The sequence below is a fragment of the Solea solea genome, chromosome 16, assembly GCF_958295425.1.
Source record: "Solea solea chromosome 16, fSolSol10.1, whole genome shotgun sequence".
NCBI classification, from domain to species: domain Eukaryota; kingdom Metazoa; phylum Chordata; class Actinopteri; order Pleuronectiformes; family Soleidae; genus Solea; species Solea solea.
Window position 1 is genome coordinate 13,868,441 of NC_081149.1, and position 23,675 is coordinate 13,892,115.

At 39.8% G+C, this 23,675-nt stretch overlaps 2 protein-coding genes across 2 annotated transcripts; both read left to right on the forward strand.

Annotated features, from left to right (window-relative positions):
* Positions 1–3,843: 3,843 nt before the first annotated feature.
* fscn2a (fascin actin-bundling protein 2a, retinal) lies at positions 3,844–10,360 on the forward strand. The gene is made up of 5 exons (XM_058652558.1): positions 3,844–4,894; positions 7,568–7,724; positions 7,834–7,955; positions 8,039–8,206; positions 8,290–10,360. The coding sequence occupies exons 1-5, from the start codon at positions 4,072–4,074 to the stop codon at positions 8,493–8,495; spliced, it is 1,476 nt and encodes a 491-aa protein (XP_058508541.1). The 5' UTR covers positions 3,844–4,071; the 3' UTR covers positions 8,496–10,360.
* A 6,092-nt stretch (positions 10,361–16,452) lies between these two features.
* LOC131475574 (transmembrane protein 235) lies at positions 16,453–22,536 on the forward strand. The gene is made up of 4 exons (XM_058653795.1): positions 16,453–16,958; positions 18,220–18,297; positions 18,942–19,079; positions 21,805–22,536. The coding sequence occupies exons 1-4, from the start codon at positions 16,784–16,786 to the stop codon at positions 22,047–22,049; spliced, it is 636 nt and encodes a 211-aa protein (XP_058509778.1). The 5' UTR covers positions 16,453–16,783; the 3' UTR covers positions 22,050–22,536.
* Positions 22,537–23,675: the final 1,139 nt, after the last annotated feature.

Below are 23,675 nucleotides of genomic sequence, written 5' to 3' on the forward strand. Positions count from 1 at the left end.
ATGGACACATTGTGATAATACTCTGTAAAAAATACCAAATTACAGTTTGCTGTGTAAGAGAATGAAATGATGGGTTGGCTCTAATTTGAGGTTGTGGAGGTTTTTTATTGCTTCTCACTGACACAAATCAAGACAAGTAAAAGCAAAACAAACTCATCTGTAAAATTAGCGTTGCCATTCAGTAACTGAGACTGTCTAACTATGTAGTAGTAGGTATTAATTTTATTCATTTATGCAAGAGAAATCAAATGGTGGGGGTCAGTGGGGAAGGGAGGGGGCACATAGGTTAAATATAGGGATAATGGTGCGCCCTCAGTCAGTCTCACCTGAAAATACAGTGTTTCATTAGAGCCGAGTTCCACCCCAGATTTTTATCACACCTCCTTTTTCACACCTTCTCACTTTTTTTTTCCCGGTTTTCACACTGTTACTTCTGTCACTTATAGAGCCGAGTGCAGCGCTATGAATGCTTTGAGGAAGAAATGATTGCGTGTTTTTAGTGAACTGTTCAAGGCATTTCAATAAACTTACCTTTGGTTGAAATATACTAGCCCCTATTTAACACCTTGTCTGACCTCGTCAAAAATCTGACGTGTGTTTATTCTGCAGTTTTTCCAAGCAGACACACTCAAAGGCAAAGAGGCATAGGCATAGAGATAAATGCTAATCATCACATTGAAGGGGAATAAGCAATATCATCAAATGCATTTATAGTTTATCCTTGATCTGTCCCTTCCCTATGATACCCATAGGAATGTTTCTCTCTAACTTGTCTTGAAGAAGAATTAACATCTAAACATTTTTTGTTGGTACAGTCCTATGGTAAATAATTCAACATTTCATCCACCACACTCCCCTGCCTGTGCAGACTTCATTATGTTCAAATGACTTGCACCTCGTGGATATTCATAATAACAGGCGTACACAAAAATAAGCTATGGGGTTGTTGTCTTTATGAAAGGGCATTTTCTTAAGCCCAGTGTGTACAGCCTGTTCAAGGAAAGAATGCTGCTCCTGTTCCGCCTCACCTTACCTTTGTGTAAAAATGCATGGATACAGAGACAGATGGTGCTCATGTTACAATAGTAAGCAGCTGGAAGCAGAGACACTCGGTAGACAGTCGGTAGGGAGTGAAAGATGCTTGCATTGAATTTACATGTCACACCCGTTTCTGGGACACCAGCATGCTGTTTATGATCATACACTGGGGTTATTCATGACACAGGCTTCCTTAGTGTTTTTGCCTCACTGGGTTCAAATCTGCCAGCCTGAGCCTTTCTTTAAACATGTTGTGTGCATGTATGCACAGTTTTCCTCTAGGTACAGAGACACGCAGACATGCATGTTATCTGGCGACCATTCGTGCCAAGTGTCAGTGTCAGGGACTGGCTCCCACCTGGGACCCTTCAAAAGTGTAGGTAGAGTAGCTAATAGACAGACAGATCTCAGTTGGAAAAGGTGTTTTACAGAAAGACATTAAAATCATAACTACAGTACGCTCTCATCTCTACAACCTGCCCCATCGTGGTGTGAAATTGTTTGTGATTTAAAGACATTTAAAGATGTGTGTCTGTTGAGCACTTGTGCTTATTTGTGTTTAAATGTGTGCAGTGTTTCCTGAAATGTTCATATGCTCAGACTTATACACTTCTCATAATGAAAGATCACTGACTTGTTGTTTTGCCCTTGGCGTCATTGTTGCTCACTGACTGTGCTTGAATCGGTCGACTGTCTAGCAATCTATACTTACAGAATGTTTTTCTTTGACTGTTCTTTGACATCAAATTGCCTGTTTTGGCTCTCAGGCCTCCCACTCGCCCCTGATCGGACTCCACCGCTGTGCTGAAAGGTTGAGCCAGCGGCCTGGTTACATGCCCAAACACTGTGCAAAATACTGGTAACACGGCAACCACAGTGTCCGCACTAAAACTTGAGAGCTCCTGCTGATAAAAGAGAGGCTTTTTAGAAAAGCAGCCAGCTCCATTTCGATTTTAAAACTCAAGAAACTAGACAGATTTTACATTTATTCCCATTCACTTCCAAACTGAGTCCCATCAGTATAGATTTTACTGCATTTCCGTCTGTCTGTAACTAATTGGTGTTTGTCTGAATCAGGTCTCTCCTGAGAATGAGACCTCCAGCAGTGAATGCAAAGCATTGCTGTCTCATACTTTCAGTATGTAAATGCTTATGTAAAATGTGCTTTCAAGTGTGTCTGACCTGTAGAAAAGGGACACACGGTTGGTGTAGTGGTGAGCACTCTAGCCTTTGCAGCAAGAAGACCTATGTTGCCGACCCGGTATGAACAAGGGCCTTTCTGCATGTTGGTTGCATGTTTTCTCAGGGTTCTCCAGTTTCCTCCCACAGTCCAAAAACATGCAGATTGGACACTCTAAATTGACGACTGTAGGTGTGAGTTAATAGTTGTTTGATTGTTGGTGTGATGGACTGGGGATCTGTCCAGGGTGTACCCCACCTTTTGCCCTATGTCAGCTGGGATTGGCACCCGTGACCCTCATGTGGAAGATAAAGCTGCAGAAGATGGATGGATGGAGCTAAAATACTTGTCATATTACTGTGGATATTTTCACAGATGCCTGCACACCTCACCCCGAATGACAGTGTTATGAACAATAAGAATATAACCATACTAAAAGAATATCTGCTTTTTAGCTACAATACACATCAACTACAATAAATATCAACGTGGAACATATATTGTTGCTTCTATTTAGCTTTGGGTTATAACTAAACTTTGTCCTTAGAATAACATTAGAGCATTAACTCTAAAAGATAAAGATCATTATCCTAATACCAATTAACTGTCACAGCCATTGGATGAGATCATTTGCCATTAAATGTAAAAGTGTGTTAACTCTACAGATTTTGCTTTGTGCTACAGTTGGAATCTCACAAGCATAATGCAGCATATACTTTTCCTGGCCTCTGCCCTCAAAATCCCCCTGAAACCTCAATGAAAGATGGTGGTAATGCTCTTACAAAGGTTGATCTTGGTGTGCACTGTGATAAAGGTCACCGGGCAGGAAGCGTCAACCTCTATTATCAATTGCCAAGCAAAATAAAATAAAATAAAAAAAGATAGGAGGATTAGGAGAGGCCAAGGCTGAGAAACAATCATGATAAAAGTGGAGGAAAGGCCAAATGCTTGTACATTCAAATGTGACCTATTCAAATTCTGAGCTCAGCGACTTGACTCATTTAAATATCTCTGAAGCCTTAAACCAAACATAATGTTGCTCCTCAAAAACCTGCATGTGGGAAACAGAAATTACAATTCTCACATAGAAACCTTTGTCCTGCTGTGGGAGTTAAGACCATGCTTCTAAATCAGTCACCCATACTTAAATTTCGATGTAAAAGAGGCTCTTTGTGAATAGAGTTTTAATCTTGACATCATGTTTTTAAACAGGCAAAATGCACAGTCATGGACAGGAAATTTCATTCCAAATGTGAGAAACAGCGGGAACAAAAGATCAAAGCTGAGATAATCCTCGGGCTGAAATGGTGCGATCACTGGTACATGGACCTAATTACGAGAGTTAAGCAAAACGAGGTCTAGCTAAGAAATTCATGTGTGTAATTGTAAAATGTCCAGGAAATGAAGGCAAGGGAAGACGAGGAAAGACAGAGATGAGAATGTGATGAGATAAATGTTGGGGAAAAAAACACACACAAAGTGAAGCTCTGCTGTGTGTGTCGCACAGAAGGAGTGGGAGGAAGGGGTGTTTGTGGTTGGTGCTCTAGTATGTGACGTCAGCGGCTTGTTGGACTGAGCTACTGTGTCATGCTGATTTTAATCCTAACTCATTAAGGAACAGAGAGCAAGTGCCTGTACAAGCCCTCTGGGGAAAGCAAGAAAGTGACAACAGAAGAAAGAACTCTTCTCAAAGGCAGAAAAGTGGAGTTAAATATCAGCTAACCAGTCAGAACAGGGGAGATTTCAAGCCTTTATTTCGCTTCTCGTTCTCATGTCTGCTTCCCCTCATTACCCTCTCCCTTTTTTGTCCTAACTTTCTTTCTTTTCAATCGCGACGTGTGGCCTGGTCAAGCATGCCCACAAACGGAATCAACAGGGCCCTGAAGCTACAGTTTGGCCTCATTAACCATGAGAACCGCTACCTGACTGCCGAGAACTTCGGCTTCAAGGTGAACGCCTCTGGTACCAGTATGAAGAAGAAACAGATCTGGACCTTAGAACAGGATGAGCAAGATGGCCAAATAGTGTTCCTCCGCAGCCACCTGGGACGCTATCTGGCCTCTGACAAGGACGGGAAGATCTCATGTGGGGCCGAGAAGCCCGACCATGACTGCCATTTCCTTATTGTGCCCCAATCGGATGGTCGCTGGGCACTGCAATCAGAGCCGTATCTACGCTACTTTGGAGGTTCTGCAGACTACCTGTCTTGCTTTGCCCAAGTCGTTGGGGAACAAGAGCTGTGGGCTGTCCATTTGGCTTTACACCCACAGGCCAGTCTGCTCAGTGTAGCACGTAAGCGCTATGCCCATCTGTCTGCCTCAGAAGGAGAGATCTCTGTGGACAGCAACATTCCCTGGGGAGTGGACTCCCTGGTCACCTTGGTATACCTGGATGGCAAGTACAGCCTAAAGACCTGCAACAGCCGTTTCCTCAGTAATGACGGCAAACTGGTGAAGGAGAACACTAACGCTACGAGCTTCACTCTGGAGTTGAAATCTGGCAAGCTGGCCTTTAAGGACTGTGAGGGGAAATATCTGACCCCCATAGGTCCCACAGGAACGCTGCGCTCTGGCCGATGCTCCAAGCCTGGAAAGGATGAGCTGTTTGATCTTGAGGAGAGTCATCCGCAAGTAGTTTTTCAAGCCGTCAATAAAAGATTTGTCTCGGTCAAGCAAGGTAATCAGCTGGTAATGTGATTTGTGTGTGTAATTGCATCCGACCTCGCCTAATGATAATACATTTGTGTTTGTTTGTTGAATGAAATGTCCCATAGAGAAAATGACGCTTTCAAGTATTGAGGAGCTTTAAACTGCTGAAAGAGAGGTTAACAGATGAGACTGGGATGTTGGCAAATACATGTAAAAGTGTGATGCTTTCACAAAGGCAAACAGACAAGTGCATGCAAATATGTAAGCATTTCAATAAGAAAGACACAACTATAAATTAAGCACTTGAGTAAATAAATGACAGAAATGACCTCCACTATAATTCTGCCCTGCTGTGATTTCTAACCCAGGGGTGAGCATGTGAGACGACGTGAGTTCATTATCAAAAGTGGCAAAAAAAATTTGTTTTCAAGTTACTGGTAAAGTATAATTCCACTATCCTTTCAAGATTATTCTACTTTTCTCATACAGCGAGGGACATTTTGCAGATTTTGCTAGTGCATTTGGTTAGAAGTAAAGTTTTCCCTATGGAAAACATCTAAAACGTCACAGCACAGTACAGTATACACTGTGACAAAACACAGTATATTGTTGAGTGGAGCAGTGACACTTTTGGGTGTGAAGTAAATTCAAATACTGCATGTACAGTCGCGAAGGGCTGAAAATAACGCCACATTATTATCGGCCTGGAATTGGAGTTGTTCTTTTCGACTGTTGTAGGTGGTTGACAGTTACAGTGTGGAGGCAACTGTGATAATGGGCTTTGTCATGTCCACTGTGTCCATTGAAGATTAAGTGTGCAAATGACTCCAGGGCAGATTTGTGCCTCAATGGTGTCAGTTACCATCAACAGGATTTAAGCCTTGCAGCTACTTGTGCTTTATTGTCAGGTACTGGCAGAAGTTCCTCCAAATGTCAAAAATGTGGCAATGAGTTAACGACACAAAATAGCTATGGTTACGCGGCGCCAGACAGATCGATTACACGTTCTCGTCACAGCGTGCATGCTGTGATCTCCTCTGTCCTCTATGATTATTCGAGGAAACCATGTGGGTGAACAAGGGCAAAAAGTGTTTTCTGTCACAGTTTTTTAAAGCTTTAAAACCTGGTTACAATAGCAATTCTTTCAAGTTAATAACTGCGTGACATACTGTTGTAAACTAGCGGCACAGTGTATATGCAACAATATAGCATTAATTAGAATGAATTAGAAATGGACTAACTTGAGACTACAGTCATATGCTCATGCATTAATAAAACTGCTTTTAAAAGTTACTGTTAGGGCAATATTTTAAAACTGTATTCTCATTATGTGGGGAAAATAGTGACATATTTAAATGTTCCTTTTTGTTTTGTGGCAATTTTACATTTTTTTTTTAAGGAACAAGACACTGAAAGCTGCTTAGTGGTGCAGATTTGCATTTCACCACTCAGGGAATTACTGGGAGGGTGGAAGGGTGACTGTGGGGGATTAGGGTTGTAACAGGCTTAAGAGAAAGGTTAAAGGATATTTCTGTAGCATCCAGTTTGGACAACGGCAGACACGGCTCACTTCTGTGTCTGTGTATTCTCCTCCACCTAAAAACGCCTGCACCAGACAGAGAGTTAATACATGTGGATTAAGTAAACAACAGAAAATTGGCTGCAAGTGGAAACATTCAAGGTTTAGACAACAGTGCACTAAGCGACTAAATGCAAAGACATATTCAGTAAGGTAGCCTGTTTTGTGTTTAGCTTTACTTGTGTGTTGCATAGAGGCATCTAAATGTACATAGTTTAAAGCAGAGGTCTTAAACCTGTAGCCCTCCAATCAATAACATATGGCCCACTATATAATATCATGTTATAATGAAAACATGGCCCGCGACCTGCTCTTCCTTGTAAACGCAGCAGAGGTGGTAGAATATAGAATATAGAGTACTAAATATGTCAGTAAGCAATATTTTTATTATTATAATAATAATAATAATGCATTTTTGCTTAGTTTTAAGTGCTCTAATTACAGATATGTTATTTATTTCATTTCATTTCAAAACAAACATGTTTACTTGACATTTCTGCAATATCATCATTAATTTTTTTTATAGTAATATGCAGTAATATGATGGAATATTGTGTTATGAGTCCCCTCTTGACCAGATTAGACACTCATAGGCCCCCAGGTCATTTGAGTTTGACTCCCCTGGTTTAAAGTCTGCCTTTCCCTACATTACAACAGTACAGTAGAGACAAATACAAATGCCAAACCCATCCTGCAGCAGTATTCACTTGTACAAAAAAAAAGCTGACAAAAGCTTTGTTTTCCCTTCTATTTGTAGACAGTTACATTAACACACTGTGTAATTACAATGACACACTGATGGCCTTGCATTATTTCAAAATTGCAAGGGTCCGTTTGTCCAGCCCACGGGAATGTTGAAGCAACACCATGCACACTTTGAGTGACAATTTTACATACAGTACAACCCACAGCAACTATTACAAAAGAAAACTCACTAAACAAAACTACAAAAAAATGTTTGATGCAAACATATAGCACACTCTATGCAACATCTGCATAGATGTAACTAAATGTCGGATTACAATTATGAACACAAGTGTCATTTTGTCATCCCTGCGAGAGGCTACATTGTAATCCATCATTTCTATTGAATGAATGTCTGTCTTTTCCCCTCATTGCCAGGAGTGAGTATTTCAGCCAATCAGGATGCGGAGACAGACATGGAGACCTTCCAGATGGAGATTGATAAGGAGAATAAAAAAGCTATGTTTAGGACCAATGGCGGATCCTACTGGACTCTGGTCACTCACGCCGAGATCCAGTCCACTGCCACAGAAGTGTAAGGGGATTCTTTTTTTGCTCTACGAGAAAAGCTCCTTTGTCTGATTGCATTCACCTCTTACCTGAACCCTCTGCCTCTCCCCAAACATATGTTTTTTTTCGCCCAGAGAGATCAACACAATGTTTGACATTGAGTGGCGAGGACAGAGAGTGGCACTCAAGGCGAGTAATGGAAAATATGTGTGTACAAAGAAGAATGGGCAGCTCTCAGCAGTGAGTGATGCAGTGGGTAAGTGGGCTCAAGATTCAGTGAATTGATTGATAGAGTGATTGAATGTATATTGAATGAACAGTATTTATCCTTCATTACAGGGGATGATGAATTATTCCTGATGAAACTCATCAACCGCCCTATGCTGATCCTCCATGGAGAGAATGGCTTTGTGTGTCACCATAAGAACTCCAACACTCTCGACGCAAACCGATCCGTCTATGATATTTTCTCGCTGATCTTCAACGACGGCGCCTACAACGTAAAAAGTCAGTGTTTCAATGTGTCTCATCACACTCCATGTATCTGTATGCGGACAGTAGTTGTTAACTCACTGGGTGTCCTTCTGCAGGTGTGAACGGAAAGTTCTGGTACATCTCGACCAGTGGCTTCGTGTGCACCGACGGAGACAAGCCAGAAGACTTTTTCCTCGAGTTCCTGGAACATGGACGCGTTGCCATCAAGGGTTCCAATGGCAAGTACCTCCGTGGAGATAAGGGAGGCATACTTATGGGTGATGGTACATCTGTGGATGCATCTTCTCTTTGGGAGTACTGATCCGCTGAAATGAGGGTCCTCAATGAGGGCCGAGTGGGTGCACAACCTGCTTCCGTCAGCTTACATGAAGTGAACTGAGTGATGAACATTTTCCTGCCTGTTTTTATACTAGTTGCCAGGTGTTTGTCACTGTTTTTTTGTTTTTTTTTTAAATTGGGAAGACGTGAATACTATAGAAAGGTATGTTTTTTCTGTAAATGTTAAATGTTTTGTCTTCCAAATGATCGACATCAACATGCCAACAACAAGCAGTGTCATTTCACACATTAATGGAATAAGAAAGTGAATGTTCCAGTTCCTTCAGACACATTTTGTTCGATGTAGGTGGAGTGACAACGTTTATCAGACACAATGGTCAGACAGTGTAACAGTTAACAACTCACTGTGACACATTCGTTGGTTAGTCTTTTTTAGAATGAATGTCCGTTAAGTTCCACAAGGCAAATAGATAAAATACAGTGCTGGCAAAATTCAACAACTAATGAAACATTTAGCAGACATTAGTGAGTTGTGTTTGCTTCCAACTTTTGAATGATTTTAATAGTTTGGCACTGTGGAGTCATTGGTGTAATGCATCAGTCTCTTCAAGAACAGAAACGGCTGATGCCAGTGGCGTTTTCATTTATCTTAAATGGACCGTACAGAGGTTTCATAAAAGGAAAATTACAAGCAAAAAGGAAAGTGAACTGGAGGAAATAGACAGACAGTGTTCCATCAGGCACCGCTGCAATGCTGAAACATGTCCAGAGAGGACACAGAAATACACAGAGTCATGTATGTAGACCATACATGTTCAAAACAAATCTCTGTAGAAAGGTTTTACAAGCAAGATACCAAAGGAGGCGCACATCTAATGTATTTGATGGACTATACATCATACTTAATATATCAGATGTGAAGTGATTCTCTAGTCTTCTGCCTAGGGGCCTTAAACCATACTGCACTCTATATTCCTTTATTATTCCTTTATACCCTAATCTTATGTTTACAGTTGAGCGGTAAGGCTAAAATAATATAACATAATGAATGATTGTCCAGTAAAATAGTGAAATGCATAAAAAAGTGATGCAGAAACAAATGTGTTCAATATAAATCTACAAAGAAATTGCTCATCTTTTGTTTGCCCATATGAGAAGATGGAATGAATTTCATTCATTCATAATAAGAATACTATGGTTAAGATTAGATGTTAGTGGTCAAAGTTCAAGGTCAGTATGATCACAAGTCCATTCAATTTTTTTTTTATGAATTTGATCATTTAACAGCAAACGCCACAGATTTTACAAGATAAGCTGATCGGGATTCAGTGGTGAGAGGTCAAAGTCACCGTCATTGTGACTCGTTTCCAAAAATGACTTCTTTTTGCAATTCATGGACACAAGTTGAATATTGAAACGCCGACACTTGCTGTCACAAACAGCACTAAAGTACATTCTCTTCTCTTAGTCTCTAGAAACATGATGAACACAGTTGTGCATGTTAACAAATTCAGAATAGATTCAAGGCCGTAAGTTTAGATTGAAACAGATGTCGGTGTGCACTACAGAGGAAATCTAAACTGTATAAACCTGTGTACAATTTATCCTTTAGATTGTGCTCCTATTTTTTTTTTTTGACCAAGGAGACATTAAATCTGCAATAGTTCAAGAATAATTTCCAACCCAATGGATGTGTGATGTGTGAAATGTGCATTTTATCAAGAAAACTGTCTAGTAAGCAAGGTCTACGAGGCTTGGTCACCTATGGACCCTGCATCAGCTCTATATAGAAAGCCCCAGGCCATAAATGAAATGTATCTAAATTATATACAGACCTTTGTAGTGTTAACATTTTTGCTGATAACAATAAACACTTGACAACATCAACTTTGCTGACTTTCAGACGACAATTGTATTGAAACTTTGGACATTTCTCTTTGTACAACTGTCTCGACCAAATGACTGTGATGTAACATGCGGAAATGTCTGCAAACATAATTACTATTTATTTTTATGCATTATTATTTGTAATCACTTCAGGTACCTAAGATGTGGAGCAGAAATGACTCGCCATTGGAAAAATCATAGGTATTAATAGTAACAGTTTCCCAGCTGTTTTTATTTTCATGTTCACTGTTGAGAATGTGTGTAAAAAGGCATTTGGACTAGATTATTATATATTTAGCTTAGGTGCTCTAGCTCTATGATTCTGAAATGCAACATGTTGGCTTTTCCTGAGACACAAATTGAGTTTAGATAATCTTACACTTACAGTATCTGCTGAAAGGAGCTGATGAGTCACAACCTCGATTTCAGGAAACAATTCCAAAACTTATCAGTGGTAACACTTGCAAACAAAAATTAAATGAATACTCTTGGCAGCTACAGTATATTTTTTTTCTTCTTTTTTTTATACCCAGAGGACATTCTAACCTTGTCAGCAGACTCTGATGAGTGTGTGTATCTGTGTGATTTCTCCATTAACTACACTGGGTGGCAGTGTGTGTCTCTCTTAGTTCATTCTCAGTTACGGCAGTGACAAGAATACTTAAATGTGCTGCAATCACGACAAGTACAGACACCTGCTAGCAATTTGCCACACTGCCTGGAATCTTTTGACACTCCCGGCAGCTCACACTCGATCGATGGTAAAACAAATATATAACAAAAAGTCGACACTGTTTGAAAACACTCGAGCACAGACGCATAGTAAGAACTATTCTCACTGGCCTCGTCCTCTTTAATTCTATAATTACACTGGCCAGAGTTTTCGTTGAGAATCAAGGACCATAAACGGCGCGTTCACCAGCCCTGATCAATACGCACAACTCACTGAAATGTTTTACCAGCTTAATTTTCATTCACTACGGCCTATTCCCAAATGCCTATTGACTGTGTTATTTCTGCCATAAAAGAAACACAGCCATTTGTAAACAAAAGTCTGAAGGAAAGTAAATTAGATGTTTTCATTTCCAGTAAACTGCTATTCTTATCCAAGTTCATTCCTCTGTGTATGCGTGTGTGTGTGTGTGTGTGTGTGTGTGAACTGGAAAGCTGTGAAAGCCCTGGTAAGATTGTCTGGCGAGAGGTCACGATGCGTTTCCTGGCACAGATTTCCCTTCTTCTCTTCAGAGTTGTTCTGGACAAACAACAAAGGTAACAAAGGGTTACTGTGTCGGGTTGTGCTGACACAAAATCTTGAATTTTCTATGTTCAGATCCACTAGCAAACACTTTTCTCATCATTACAAACATTACGGACAAATCCAATGTTGATGTCTTGTAGATTAAAAGCAAGAGCTTGCGTTCAACAGATGGCAGGCACTCGCTAAGCCTTTATCCGTGGTTGCAGCCAGCTCCTTGGATCAGAGACAGAACTCCAGCAAAAACACAAACAAACAAACAAACACGACTTACAGCCTGACTGGGAGTGTATTGGCTTTTCATTTATTATGATTATTATTGTGTACTTTCCTTTTTTTACAGAACAGAATAATTGCTTGGGGACGAATCAGGAACGATCAAATTATTGGATAATTTATTCATCTTATATGCATGGCCAAAATGGACAACCAGTGTACGCAATACATAGTCTATGATATAAACAATATCAGCAAAAATATAAACTATATATGATAATTCAAGTCTTTTTTTTTTTTATCTTTGCCAAATACGAGTTTGATTAAACTACGCATAGTAGTTTATATTATATTTGCCATTTGCAGTAGAAGTGCCAAAGGATGTTTTTGCAAGCATCTTAATTTCTGTATAATATAACAAAATGTAAAATTTGCTTCATTTTTAAGAACGCTCTATCCAATTAGTGTTGAAATACTGTCATACCTGTGATGGATGGATTAAAAAGTGTCTTCAGAAAACCCTTGTCTCCATCTGGTAAGTAGGACACTTTGCTTGTGTTCGCAGATGAACTAATGTTATAGTTTTATCTTTAGACGTGTTCGAACAACTTTACACATTTTTGCCACATCTGAACAAAAAGTACACACCTCAGTGAAATTCACACAAGGTTTCACATGGCTCCACTGAGCTACAACAAACATAATTATCTATATTAAGGAATGCAAATTGCACCTTCGGGGGAATTAGATATTATTAGTATTCAAGTGAATGAAAGAAGAATTCCTGTAGCATAGATCAAACCCAACACAGACCATATGGTTGTCAAGTGCGGGGACGTTCAACTGAAATCTGCAGACTGAAGTCCATAGTGAACACTCATTTATATGCTTGAACTATGAAGGGCCATGGAATGATTATTTGAAAACATCATATTAAAACTTATATCAGTGACTGCACCGATGAAAAAATGCTTCGACTCCAGTGATTACCTAATTTGTGGTGCACTGATTACCAGAGGGTCTTTGAATGCATCTCATCTGCTGTTCCTCGAGGCTGAACACACTGTGAACCCTGCATTACTTTCACTCGGTCTTATGCGAGGAAGTTTGTAATTTGAAGTTTTGGCTGAAGCACCCTCGCTCACAAAGGCCAAGTTAATTTGAAGAGAGCACATGCAGCAGCTGGAACCTGAGAGAGTCAATGTGCGGAATAGCCAGCTTGAAACCTACTTCGCAGTCACAGTGCCATGTTGTATTTTCACATATTTTGTGTGCAGCAAAACTCATATGGAGGACATTTTAGTTGGTCCTCACATCTTTAAATGGCTTTTTGGGGGCTAAGACCTGGATTTAGCGTTGGATTTGGGGTTAGGTTAGGGCACCTAGTTGTCATGGTTAAGGTTAGGGTGAGGGGCTAGGCCAGAGATCAGTAAGTAAATGTGTTTGAGGGCCATTTTCTTTGGAATATGTGAATATTGGGCCAAAACATGATATCTTTGTCAGGCAAAGTGCCTTAAAACGTCTTCAATCAGAAAATTTAATTTAATTTTTTTTTTTGTGAAGATAAGCAAATAATTTAAGATTTGTTAAATCATCTCCCAGGGGCCAGATACTGATGCTGGCGGGCCACCACTGGGCTAGAGAAAGCATTATGTCCTAAAAGCTACAAATGAAGAAACAAAGATGTAGACACACCCCATCACCCATAATACCAACATACAGGCTCAGCTCATCAAACAGCTAATGTGATAAAGCGTCATTCATTTCAAAAAGTCACTGCTGTTTAGCACAGAAGAGACAAAACTGAGTCACAGATTATCTGGGATATGCAAACAACCAGGCACCGAGGAAGACAGAGAGTGACCACAGCCTGGCAACTGGGGCCGTTTCCCCACAGATAAACCTGACAGCAGAGAGAGTCAATTCTGCCAACAACAGAAGGTACAAACAAACAGACTCACGGTGAGAGATAGAAGCTCTGTTCAGACCTGATATCAAAATGAATCCCACGTGATGAGATCACAAGTGGACAGCTACGTGCAGGTGCAAACTCTCCCAAGATGGGAGATGCGTTTAAGATCCAATTACTCTGACAACAGTCAGAGATCATCTGGCATGCATGTCAGCCACTGTTTTTTAGCAATAACAACACAAACACCTTTTTTTTTTTACCATTCGTCTCCTGGCTCTTCATTGTCCTTCACATCAAAACACACACAGACACAAATTGACAATGAATCCATCTGTGTAGTTAGACTTTTATACAAAAATACAAAAGGTGATGCACATCAAGACAGCAATTCAACACTGATTGGTCCCTCTGCAGAAACAGAGATTAAAGTGAAAAACCATGGGCTGCTTATTTAAAAAGAGATTACTTGGAGTAGCGGACGTCCATTCTACCATTAAATGCTCCTATCCTAAAGTGAAACAAGAAAGCAGGGAAATCTAGTTCTGTTCTGAAAGATTCTGCAAAAAAATACTGTGCAAATTATTTGCAGCTGGTTATATAACAGAAGAGAAGGTGAAAAAAAAAAAGTATTAGATAACCTCCATTACTCACACACATCTTGGCATTTAAGCACTGCCCTCCACTTAATTTGAAGTTTCATTTTTATCAAAGACAATGGAAAAGAGCACAGCTTTATGTAGGTGCAGTAGAAACACAGACCCACAGATTCTAATTTGCTCTGATTATTTTTGGAAAACAAAGGTAATAAGGATAATAAGGACAGCAACTGTCCAACCTTAGCCAAACTCTTACATATTTCTTAGTAAACTTCATCCCTGTTGACTCACACTTCTTACTTCACCACACGGAGTGGGAGTAAAGTATTGTTTTTAGTGGCTCTGTGTGTGTGTCTGTCTGTTTGTTTATTTGTGTTTTTGCACTTGCACTTGCCAACGTGACCAACAGAGGCCGCCAAATTGATGCTGCACCCCACAGGACTTCTTCAGTATGACAGGTGAATAAACAAAAGAAAAGAACAGGTTATACCTTAATTAACGATTTAAGTAGGTGTGATCTAGAGCTGCAACTAACGATTCTTTTTTTTTTATAACTGATTCATCTTTAATTATTAGTAATCGTTTGGTCCATAAAATGTCAGAAAATGTCTTGTTTTGTCCACAAACAACAAAATGATTGAGTTTAAATGATTTCTTTGTCATATGGAGCAAAGAAACAAAGGAAATATTCACACTTAAGAAGATCTTCAAACCGATGAATCGATTATCAGAATAGTTGACCATGACTTTAGTTAGCGATTCATAACCCGAGTAATTGTTTCAGCTCTAGTGTGATATCACCCAAATATCATACATGGAATCACCTTTTAAAGCTGCAGTAGGGAAGATCTAAGGCGTTGAGTTTCATCCACAGGTTATTAAAATAGTCCTGCTTTGTGATCCCGGCTCTCAGTCGTGACCACTCAGCAGATGGGCAAACAAAGACGCACTGGTTTCATATGCATAGTGAGGCCTTTTCTCATTGTACACGGATGTGTTTTCTATTGTTTCATAGTATCTCCTCAACATGAGCGGGGTGGTCGTAGCATGGCTCCGCGAAACTGCCACAATGATGTGAATGTGAATTTCTCTGTGAGATGAATAAAGTATCTATCTATCTATCTATCAATGTCATTGTAAACACGGCACAAACAGGTTCCGTCCAGCTCTCTCTGGATCCTCTCTTCAGCCACCAAACACAAGCAGGTACCCACAAAAAAAGCATCAGGTATAAATGCAGGTACTATCCCTAATGGAAAAGCAACAAAAAAAAAAAAAGAGTAGAGTCAAGTAGAGTATTGCTAGAACTATATAATGGAAAAGCCCCATAAGATGGCCCATGGCAATCTCTCTCCATCTCAGAATGTACTGATACATTCTTCTCTGAGGATGCGGCACAGCGCACAGTTGTTTCTGAGAATCAGTCTGGGACCCAGACACTCGCTCTAACTGATAACATGGCCCACTACAGGGAACAGAAGGAAAAACTCATTTTAATCACTGAACAAAAAGCTCCACATTTCCTCATTGTTACACTAGACAGCCTCTTCTGTGGTGAAACCAAAGTCAGTGAACCACCCTCTCCCTGCACCAAAGTTCAAGGAAAAGCATACATTTGCAGGAGCACGTCAGTGCACTTAGGAGTTGTTAATCCACGGCTGCCTCCATCAGCCACTTTAAACATGTTGTCTTCTGACTTTGGTATTGGAAATCATTTGCTCTGATTTACCTCAGTTACACAAATGAACCAAACGAGGCAGCAGTGATGTAGCAGCTCCTGTGACCCCATGACGGTGGAGAAATCAGTGGTGATCAAACCAGGCTTAAAAAAACAAAAAAAACAAACAACAACCCTTAAGTATCTCTTTAAATGTTTGCTTGTGGAGTGCGCTTTGATCTTTTCATACATCAGCAGTAACGCGGGGTCGGTTGCCCTGTTGAAAATAGGCAATAATTAAATTACAGTTAAATAGTCAAGTCGACTTTAAAAAGCGGCCGGATGTCAATTATGTGTCATCCAAGTGCGCGCGCTCACACTACATGTCCCCCCGGTCAGACATTTATTCTGAAACACGGCACCGGAAGTCTTGTGTCTTACTTCAGGTGACGGCCACTATGGGTGAATCCAGGAGCGCTGTACAGCTGCTGCTGGCTGCAATTACCTGTCAGTCTTGTAAACTGGCGCAGGGAAAGAATATGCGTTTCTCCCTCTTTTGCAATTAAGAGGAAACAAGGTGTGGATTTTGCCTTTTATCCCAGTTTCCTTCCTAAAGTACATTTTAGCCATGAGAGCCACACGGAGAACCAACAGGAGAGGACCCATCAGCTGGACCGCTTTTACGCATCGCACATCTTGGAGCGTCGGTGGATCTTACAGATTATAAACACATCAACGCTCTGCTGAATTTAAGCCTTGTTGAGCTCAGTGTGCGGGCTCGAGTTTTATGATGAAGTACAGTTCGGTGGTTCTTGCTGCCGTGTGTTCAGGTTTGCTCAGTTTCAGCCTCCTGGCCGTGGCAATTGGGACTGATTATTGGTACATCATCGATGTGAATAAGCCCAACCACACAGGTCCAGACGAACTGAGTTCACACTCTGGACTGTGGAGAATTTATGAAGGTATGTGATCCCGAGTTTTGTTTTCTGCTCTGTAGATTTAAAAAATAATAATAATTTTACGTGCATGTGAAAATATGATTTTTCAACTTTTGCGCTATTTCTCTGCCTCTGCCCTGTAGCATCAATCACAGTCGTGCGCAAAAAACGCACCATAAGGGTTTTATAAGATTTCAAATAAATCATTATAACATTTGTAATTCCACAACCAGTCGTGTATGTACCTCAGACAATAAAGCCTGCAAGTATAGGCTATTAATGTGCCTTGTGTTGACAAGCAAACAAATAAGATAATTATTAATCTGTGATCATTTGAGATTTAACATCGTTCATACTACATCGGCTGAAGCGAAAGAGCCAGTCCAGAGGTGATATAACAGTGTTTTTTCTTAAAAAAAAAATGAATCAAATAAATTACAATGACATGAATTTGACTCACTAATTGTACTGTTCCAATTCCCCAAATCTCAATTTGGATTTGTTTTGAAGAAAATGGACCACAAATGCAGCAATTATAGAACTGCAATATCCGTTATTTTGCCTTGCAGAGCCATCGGGGAGCTGCACATATTGGCCCCTGCAGGCAAACACACATGAAGCTGCAGATAGAAATTATATTTATTTTTTATTTTGCCAAATAAGCCGTTACATTTTGCTTTTAAGCTGCACACCTACCATTTGCTGCAATGAACGAAGACAGCACAATGCTTCAGTCTCTTCAGGGAGCGTTCCTGTGCGAGAGCAGGAGTGAAATAAAGCGGAAAAGGCAATTGACTACATATGCACGTTCTCTCTTTTCTCGTTTTCAATAAGTCAGCCCGACTGTTTCCGGTAAGCTGTTAGCCACAGGTGCAGAGATGTTCTGCAGAAGTTACAGAAAGTGTGTATCTCTGCTGTTGTCCCCTTCAAAAGCTGAAATCGAATTTCCTTGTTACAGGCCATGTTGAGAGCTAACACTTAAAGACAAGGTAGTAAATGTTTTCAATCAACAGCTAAAGCTGTAATTGCTACGGTTATCTTAAAGAGTCCAAGATTCCCCTTAGTGACAACTGACTGGAAGTGAACTGGCTGACTTATACGGTATTTTAGCGGAAGCTGTGACTGCATTTAGTCAGTTGTGGGTTGTATCACTGAACATTGCTTGTATTCATAGAAACAAAAACAAATTATAAAACTGTCCACAATCCAGGAGCAGTTTTTCACAGCCCTTATGGCTCTGTCCACTGATCCTTTCATGCATAACCTTTTCCTTTGACATTTTCAGGCGCAAACAGAAGTGCAGTCATCCCCTCCTTCACAGCAAATATGTCCAGCCTGTCAGAAGTAGAAAGGCACCTTCTTGGTGAGTGGTTTTGTTAATCAGTGGATAGATGATAGAGATGATCATGGATTTGAGAGTCAACGATATGGTTCCCAGCAGTGGCAACTTGTAGAGATCGACCAATATGTTTTTTTTTTTAAGGCCAATGATTAGAAATCAGAGCAGCTGATGGATGATAATTGGTGCCAATTTTGACCCATGTATTTAACAGATTAGCTCCCCCCCCATCTCATATAATCTATCGGTTTAATGATAACAAGTAATACAAAATATTGATTCACTTCAGTGACATTTTATGTTTGCCTTCAAGTCCTTGTATCCATGTTACACGAGTACAGATTGACAAAAACAGGGCGCAGCTTTTAGGGACGTGATAAAATCTCATCTGTGTTGAAAGCTATTCCACATAGATATTGTGCAATTTGATTTTTCCTGCTCTAAAAACAATTGTGATGAAAACCAACGACTCCCCAGAGAAGTCAATTTGAAAATATTAACTGTATTTGGAAATGGTACTACTCAGAAGGGACATTTAAAAAAAAAAATCAAGCGACTTGCACAGGGCTTTTAACTATCCTCCATACAACCCTTGAAAATCTTAAAGTACAAAAACTACTGGGTGATTATTTGTGCATTTGTGTGTGTGTGTGTGTGTGTGTTTGCAGGCTTGCATAAGGTGGTGGTCATCTTACTGCCCCTCAGCCTGGTTCTGCTGGTGCTTGGCTGGATCCTTGGCCTCGTCAGTTCATTGGCCTGCAGCCCAAAATTGTTGGCTGGATCAGCAACATACTTTCTCATCTGCAGTAAGTCACAGAATAATTGTCCTGGTGTGTGTGTGTGTGTGCGTGTTGTTGTTGTGTTTTTCCTTTCTTTTTCTGAGCCTCAAGCTGTGATAAGGGCTCTAGACTTCGGCTCACTCATATACTTCTGCTTTGTGCGCAAGTTGTGCAACACATGAACAAGTGTGGGTGGCACAAGTGTGTGTTTGTCTGTGTGCATGCAGGAAACCTTGAACATCACTGTCAACTGTTCTCACTTCTGACTCGAAGACTACTGCAAGGAAACTTTTTAAGAATATTAAAACCAACCCGTAAAGCAGTGTGATACTGGTGGCTGTACCAGCGCTGTGCAACAGCAATGTATTATTTATTATTTATTGTTTATTATTATGTGTATTATGCGTCTGCCCAAAATTGACTAGTTACAGTATTTGCGAGATGGCCATGTTGCTCTCCTCGCAGTAGAATGGCGTACTAGTTGTGGAGGTAATTTTAACAGATTTGCATAAAATAAACCCAAACTGCTTGAGTAAAGCCTGATCATGTGAAGACTGTGCAAGAGCTCGTCCTTGATTGAACATCTTAATACGACTAAGGAGTAAGTATCGGCATTTTGTGTGAGAAATACTATAAATTAGATATACTGTCCATGTGAAGTTACCCAGATTGTCAAATCTGCACTTGCTATGTTGTATGTTTCTGTATCGGTCCATGCAGGATAGAACTGTGCGCTCAAGAATATAAATTGAATTTTAAAAATTGAGTTACTCTCCTCGCAAAAAATGAACCACATTTCAATCCATACACCGAGGACACACTGTCATCAGCAGTAGAGTAACAGAAGGGTTCCTCTTCTCCCCCCCCCCCCATTTACTGTGAAGAGTTCAGCTTTTGGGCAGTTGTGGCAAATTGAATATCCTTCAAATAAATCATTTGATTTGGTCTGAGCTGAGGCGAAAACGGGTCTGAATCTCAGTTAAGGCAAGACTGAGGAGGAAAGTATGAATCTTTCATAGATGTCAAAGGTCTTATTATATACTTTGCTATTTCCGTTGACAGGCCCGGCCTCCTATGTCTCACAGACAGCTAATTTGAATGTACATTCATTCATCCGGCATCCAAGCCTCGCAAGTACTGCGCTCTTACACAACACCAGGTCAGATATTAGGTAATAGGAAAGGCATAATGGACTTTATAGTTTTGTTCTGCTTCTATTTCTTATGCATTAGCAGCTCAATTTCAGGGTTTGACTGTTTTCAGCAGCTGCTGAGGCTTGTTTTAAAAAAAATAAAATAATAATAATTCTGCCATGCGTGTATTATAATATAGTGAGTGGCAATCCTTTTGTTTAAGTGTAGGGACAGCTAAGAATAGAGACGGCTCAATGTGTCGGATATAAAACTAATAAACAACAATATCAGTCTTGTTTCCTCATTTCAAACAACCTTGCTGATAATAAGACATTTGGTGCTGAAAACAACTGTAGCTCTTACTCATGTGCTTGTGAAGGCAGGCTTCTCTCTTTACAGAATGTTGTCTGTGTTTACCGCAGCACTTGTTTTACATATGGGGTTTATGGATTTATTAGATTTGACTTTTTTTCCAGTATTCGATCCAGTGATTTTGACAAGGATCAGACCAAATACTTGGTCAAATGGAGAAAAAAGAACTTAAAATCATTACGATGCTGCTGTTTGTTTAATCCACATTCTGTTATTTCTATTAGCAGTGTAGGGCTTTTATTTTCTTTGAAGGAAGTGACTTTGACGTTTTCTGCAATCCCAACGTCCTCTTATGTTGTCGGAATGAGACTTGTATCTCAGATCCACTGTCGGATGATCAAATAGCACATTTATGTCTGGAAATTAGTAAAAAAAAATAATTATCTTTTTGGGGTGAAGTGGCCCTTTAATATTGTATCAGCTCATCCTAGCTCAGACTTTACATTAAGTATCTTTCTTTCTTCCTTCCCTCCTTTCCTTCCTTAGCCTACCGTACCCTGAATATTAAGCTCACTTCATCATTGTCATTGACGGACAAGCCCACAGTTGTTAGTTTAAAATGATCAGTAATTACCGGAGATTGATTGCTGCAGTGTGTACTTGTTCATGCCTACCTCGGTCCCACACTGAAGGTCAGTCTAATTTGTATATTTAGTCATGCCTATTATATCATTTTTATAATTATTATTATTATAATTCAATTAAGATATGGAAACTGAACTAATACAGAGTAGAAGCATCATATTTAAATCATAAGTCTCTCCAGTGAAGACTTTTATCAATATAAAAGCACCCCCAATGGAATAATTTGCACATAATATGATTTTTTTTCCCCCCATCAACCTGTGTTAAATTTCTAATGCTCTAAGTTATACTAATTCATAATAATATAAGCCCATTAGCTTCAAACTAATTGGCTAATATTATCTCATAACATCCATTGTGTTGAGTGAAGACAATTCGGGTTTTTTTTTGTATGTGTGGGGGGGCGATATTTGTTAATTATTGCATTTCTACCTCAATGACCGTGGCAAATATAATGTATGTATGATTACACAGTTTGAAAGCTCCACGTTCCATACTTCATGTATATAGTGTATATTCTACTCTAGTTTATTATCTTAACAGTCGATAGCTTTCTATATTGTACATGCCAAGATGTGAAAAGGCTGCTGGGACACCGCACGACGAATAAAGGACTGTGTTGTTTTACCTGGTAACATCTCTGTGTTTCTGTGCACCAACAGGTCTTTTCACCCTGTCCGGCGTCAGCGTCTACATCAAATACTCGAACCACGCCATGGACGCGTTCCAGCAGATCGTTTCCCCGGAGAACCTCGCCTACGTGGACGTGTCCTTCGGCTGGTCCTTGACCATGGCCTGGCTCTCCTACAGCCTTGAGGTGGCAACTGGGCTGCTGCTCATGCTCGCTGCCACAATAACTCAAATGAAGGGTCGTTATGACTCCGGTGTAGCAATCGCCATGTTGTAGATTGAAGCCGAGAGCTCACAGATTGGATGGAATTTCATTGCCTTTTTTTTTATGCTGGGGGGGAGAAGAACAGTTTACAATAGTATTGTATGGTCAAGGGCCAGGATAACAAAGTGAACAGTAGATGGAAGCTAAATTTACCTAACCGTAGGCGCATGGACGCGGTTAAGTGACACTTTTGAACATTGTTACTGCTTGATGTGACTACCTCTCATTTCATTCTCTCTATCATTTTCTTTCAACTGTGCCAGATGTTCCAAATGGGAAACATGAAAAAGGGAAAAAGGGACTAATCAGAGTAATTATGGCATACATTAATTTTTCTTTCATGGCTTTATTAGTGCGTTTCAAAGTTTTCAAAGCATTTTTTTCCAAAGTGCAGTCTTTTTTTTTCTGCCTCTGTACAATCTAGCACGGTGAAAACCATTGTAATGCATATGTGATTCTGTGTTTCCAACATGCTATTAAAATTCACATGTAATTTAAAGAGAGCAGCTCCATCTACAAGGCAAATGCACAATCGCTGCCTTGCAATAAGAATAATTAGCCCATAAGCCTTTCGGTCTAATGGGCTAATTTCCTTTTGCAGTGTGCTACATAGGCTTTTCTACATGAGGAAGTCATCTGTATTTTGCTACACCTGTATGTTATACTGTATATATTTAAATCTATATTAGTGTATGTCGTACAAATGAAAGTATTGCAGATTCTGCAGCATAACAAGCAAAGCAAGTTGGGCCAGAATGACAGAATTTAACAATACAGGTGCTGCATTGGAGTAATTTGCATATCACTGCTTGTGAAAAGCAATTGATCATTGTAGCATCAATGTAGCAGTTGATCAATGATGTTGGCTGCTGGGTGTTGTGTTATATAGAGAAATGTTAAGTTTGCTAGTTTGTGCCTCCTTCTTACTACCTGCTGTGCCCATTCTGGTGGTGAATCCCATAATCACAGGAATAGGACTGAATTCCAGGGGGATTCTGCAAGCTGTTTTTCAGCAGCACCAAATATGTGCATGTGTTGCTGCCTGCTTATAATAACAGTTAGATATTGCTGTATCAATTATGTGCTGTGAAAACTGAGACTTCACGTTTCAGAATATTGAGATTTAAAAACAAAAAAATACAAAATTTCACCATTTGCAAAGCTTGTGCTCCAATAACTAAAACATCAGTCCATTTGTGGCATGACTCCATACTGTGAATAAAAAATAGGGAGCGGGACAAAGCATATTGAGCCAATACTTCCTCATGTCAGATTCTGTAATCAGTTTTCACCATACTGATTTTTTCTGTATTATGAAACATTAAAATCTAAATCACTACAGAGGGTTGTTTTTTCATGTTTAATTTACAAGAATGCCTCTATTCAAACTAGGGGTGGGCGATATTGGCAAAATACTGTATAATCGTCAATAAAATTAATTCTTATAATTCATTTTATTGTTGCATACAGAGTATATCGATGGACACAATATTACAGGAAACAACTCGTATTTATTGTATTTAAACTTAAATTATAAAAAAAAAATATGGAAAGAGTTTGAAACAAATGTCATTAATATAAACAAAATCCCCAATGTTCAGCCAAATAGAAAATAATACTATTACAACATATGTATAT

Bases quoted from the DNA above. Each gene is read 5' to 3' on its own strand.
- fscn2a (XM_058652558.1), top strand. From the start codon at position 4,072: ATGCCCACAAACGGAATCAACAGGGCCCTGAAGCTACAGTTTGGCCTC. The intron at 7,956-8,038 runs GTAAGTGGGCTC...CCTTCATTACAG, and splicing joins AGCAGTGAGTGATGCAGTGG to GGGATGATGAATTATTCCTG. The intron at 8,207-8,289 runs GTCAGTGTTTCA...GTCCTTCTGCAG, and splicing joins CGGCGCCTACAACGTAAAAA to GTGTGAACGGAAAGTTCTGG.
- LOC131475574 (XM_058653795.1), top strand. From the start codon at position 16,784: ATGATGAAGTACAGTTCGGTGGTTCTTGCTGCCGTGTGTTCAGGTTTG. The intron at 16,959-18,219 runs GTATGTGATCCC...TGACATTTTCAG, and splicing joins ACTGTGGAGAATTTATGAAG to GCGCAAACAGAAGTGCAGTC. The intron at 19,080-21,804 runs GTAAGTCACAGA...GTGCACCAACAG, and splicing joins AACATACTTTCTCATCTGCA to GTCTTTTCACCCTGTCCGGC.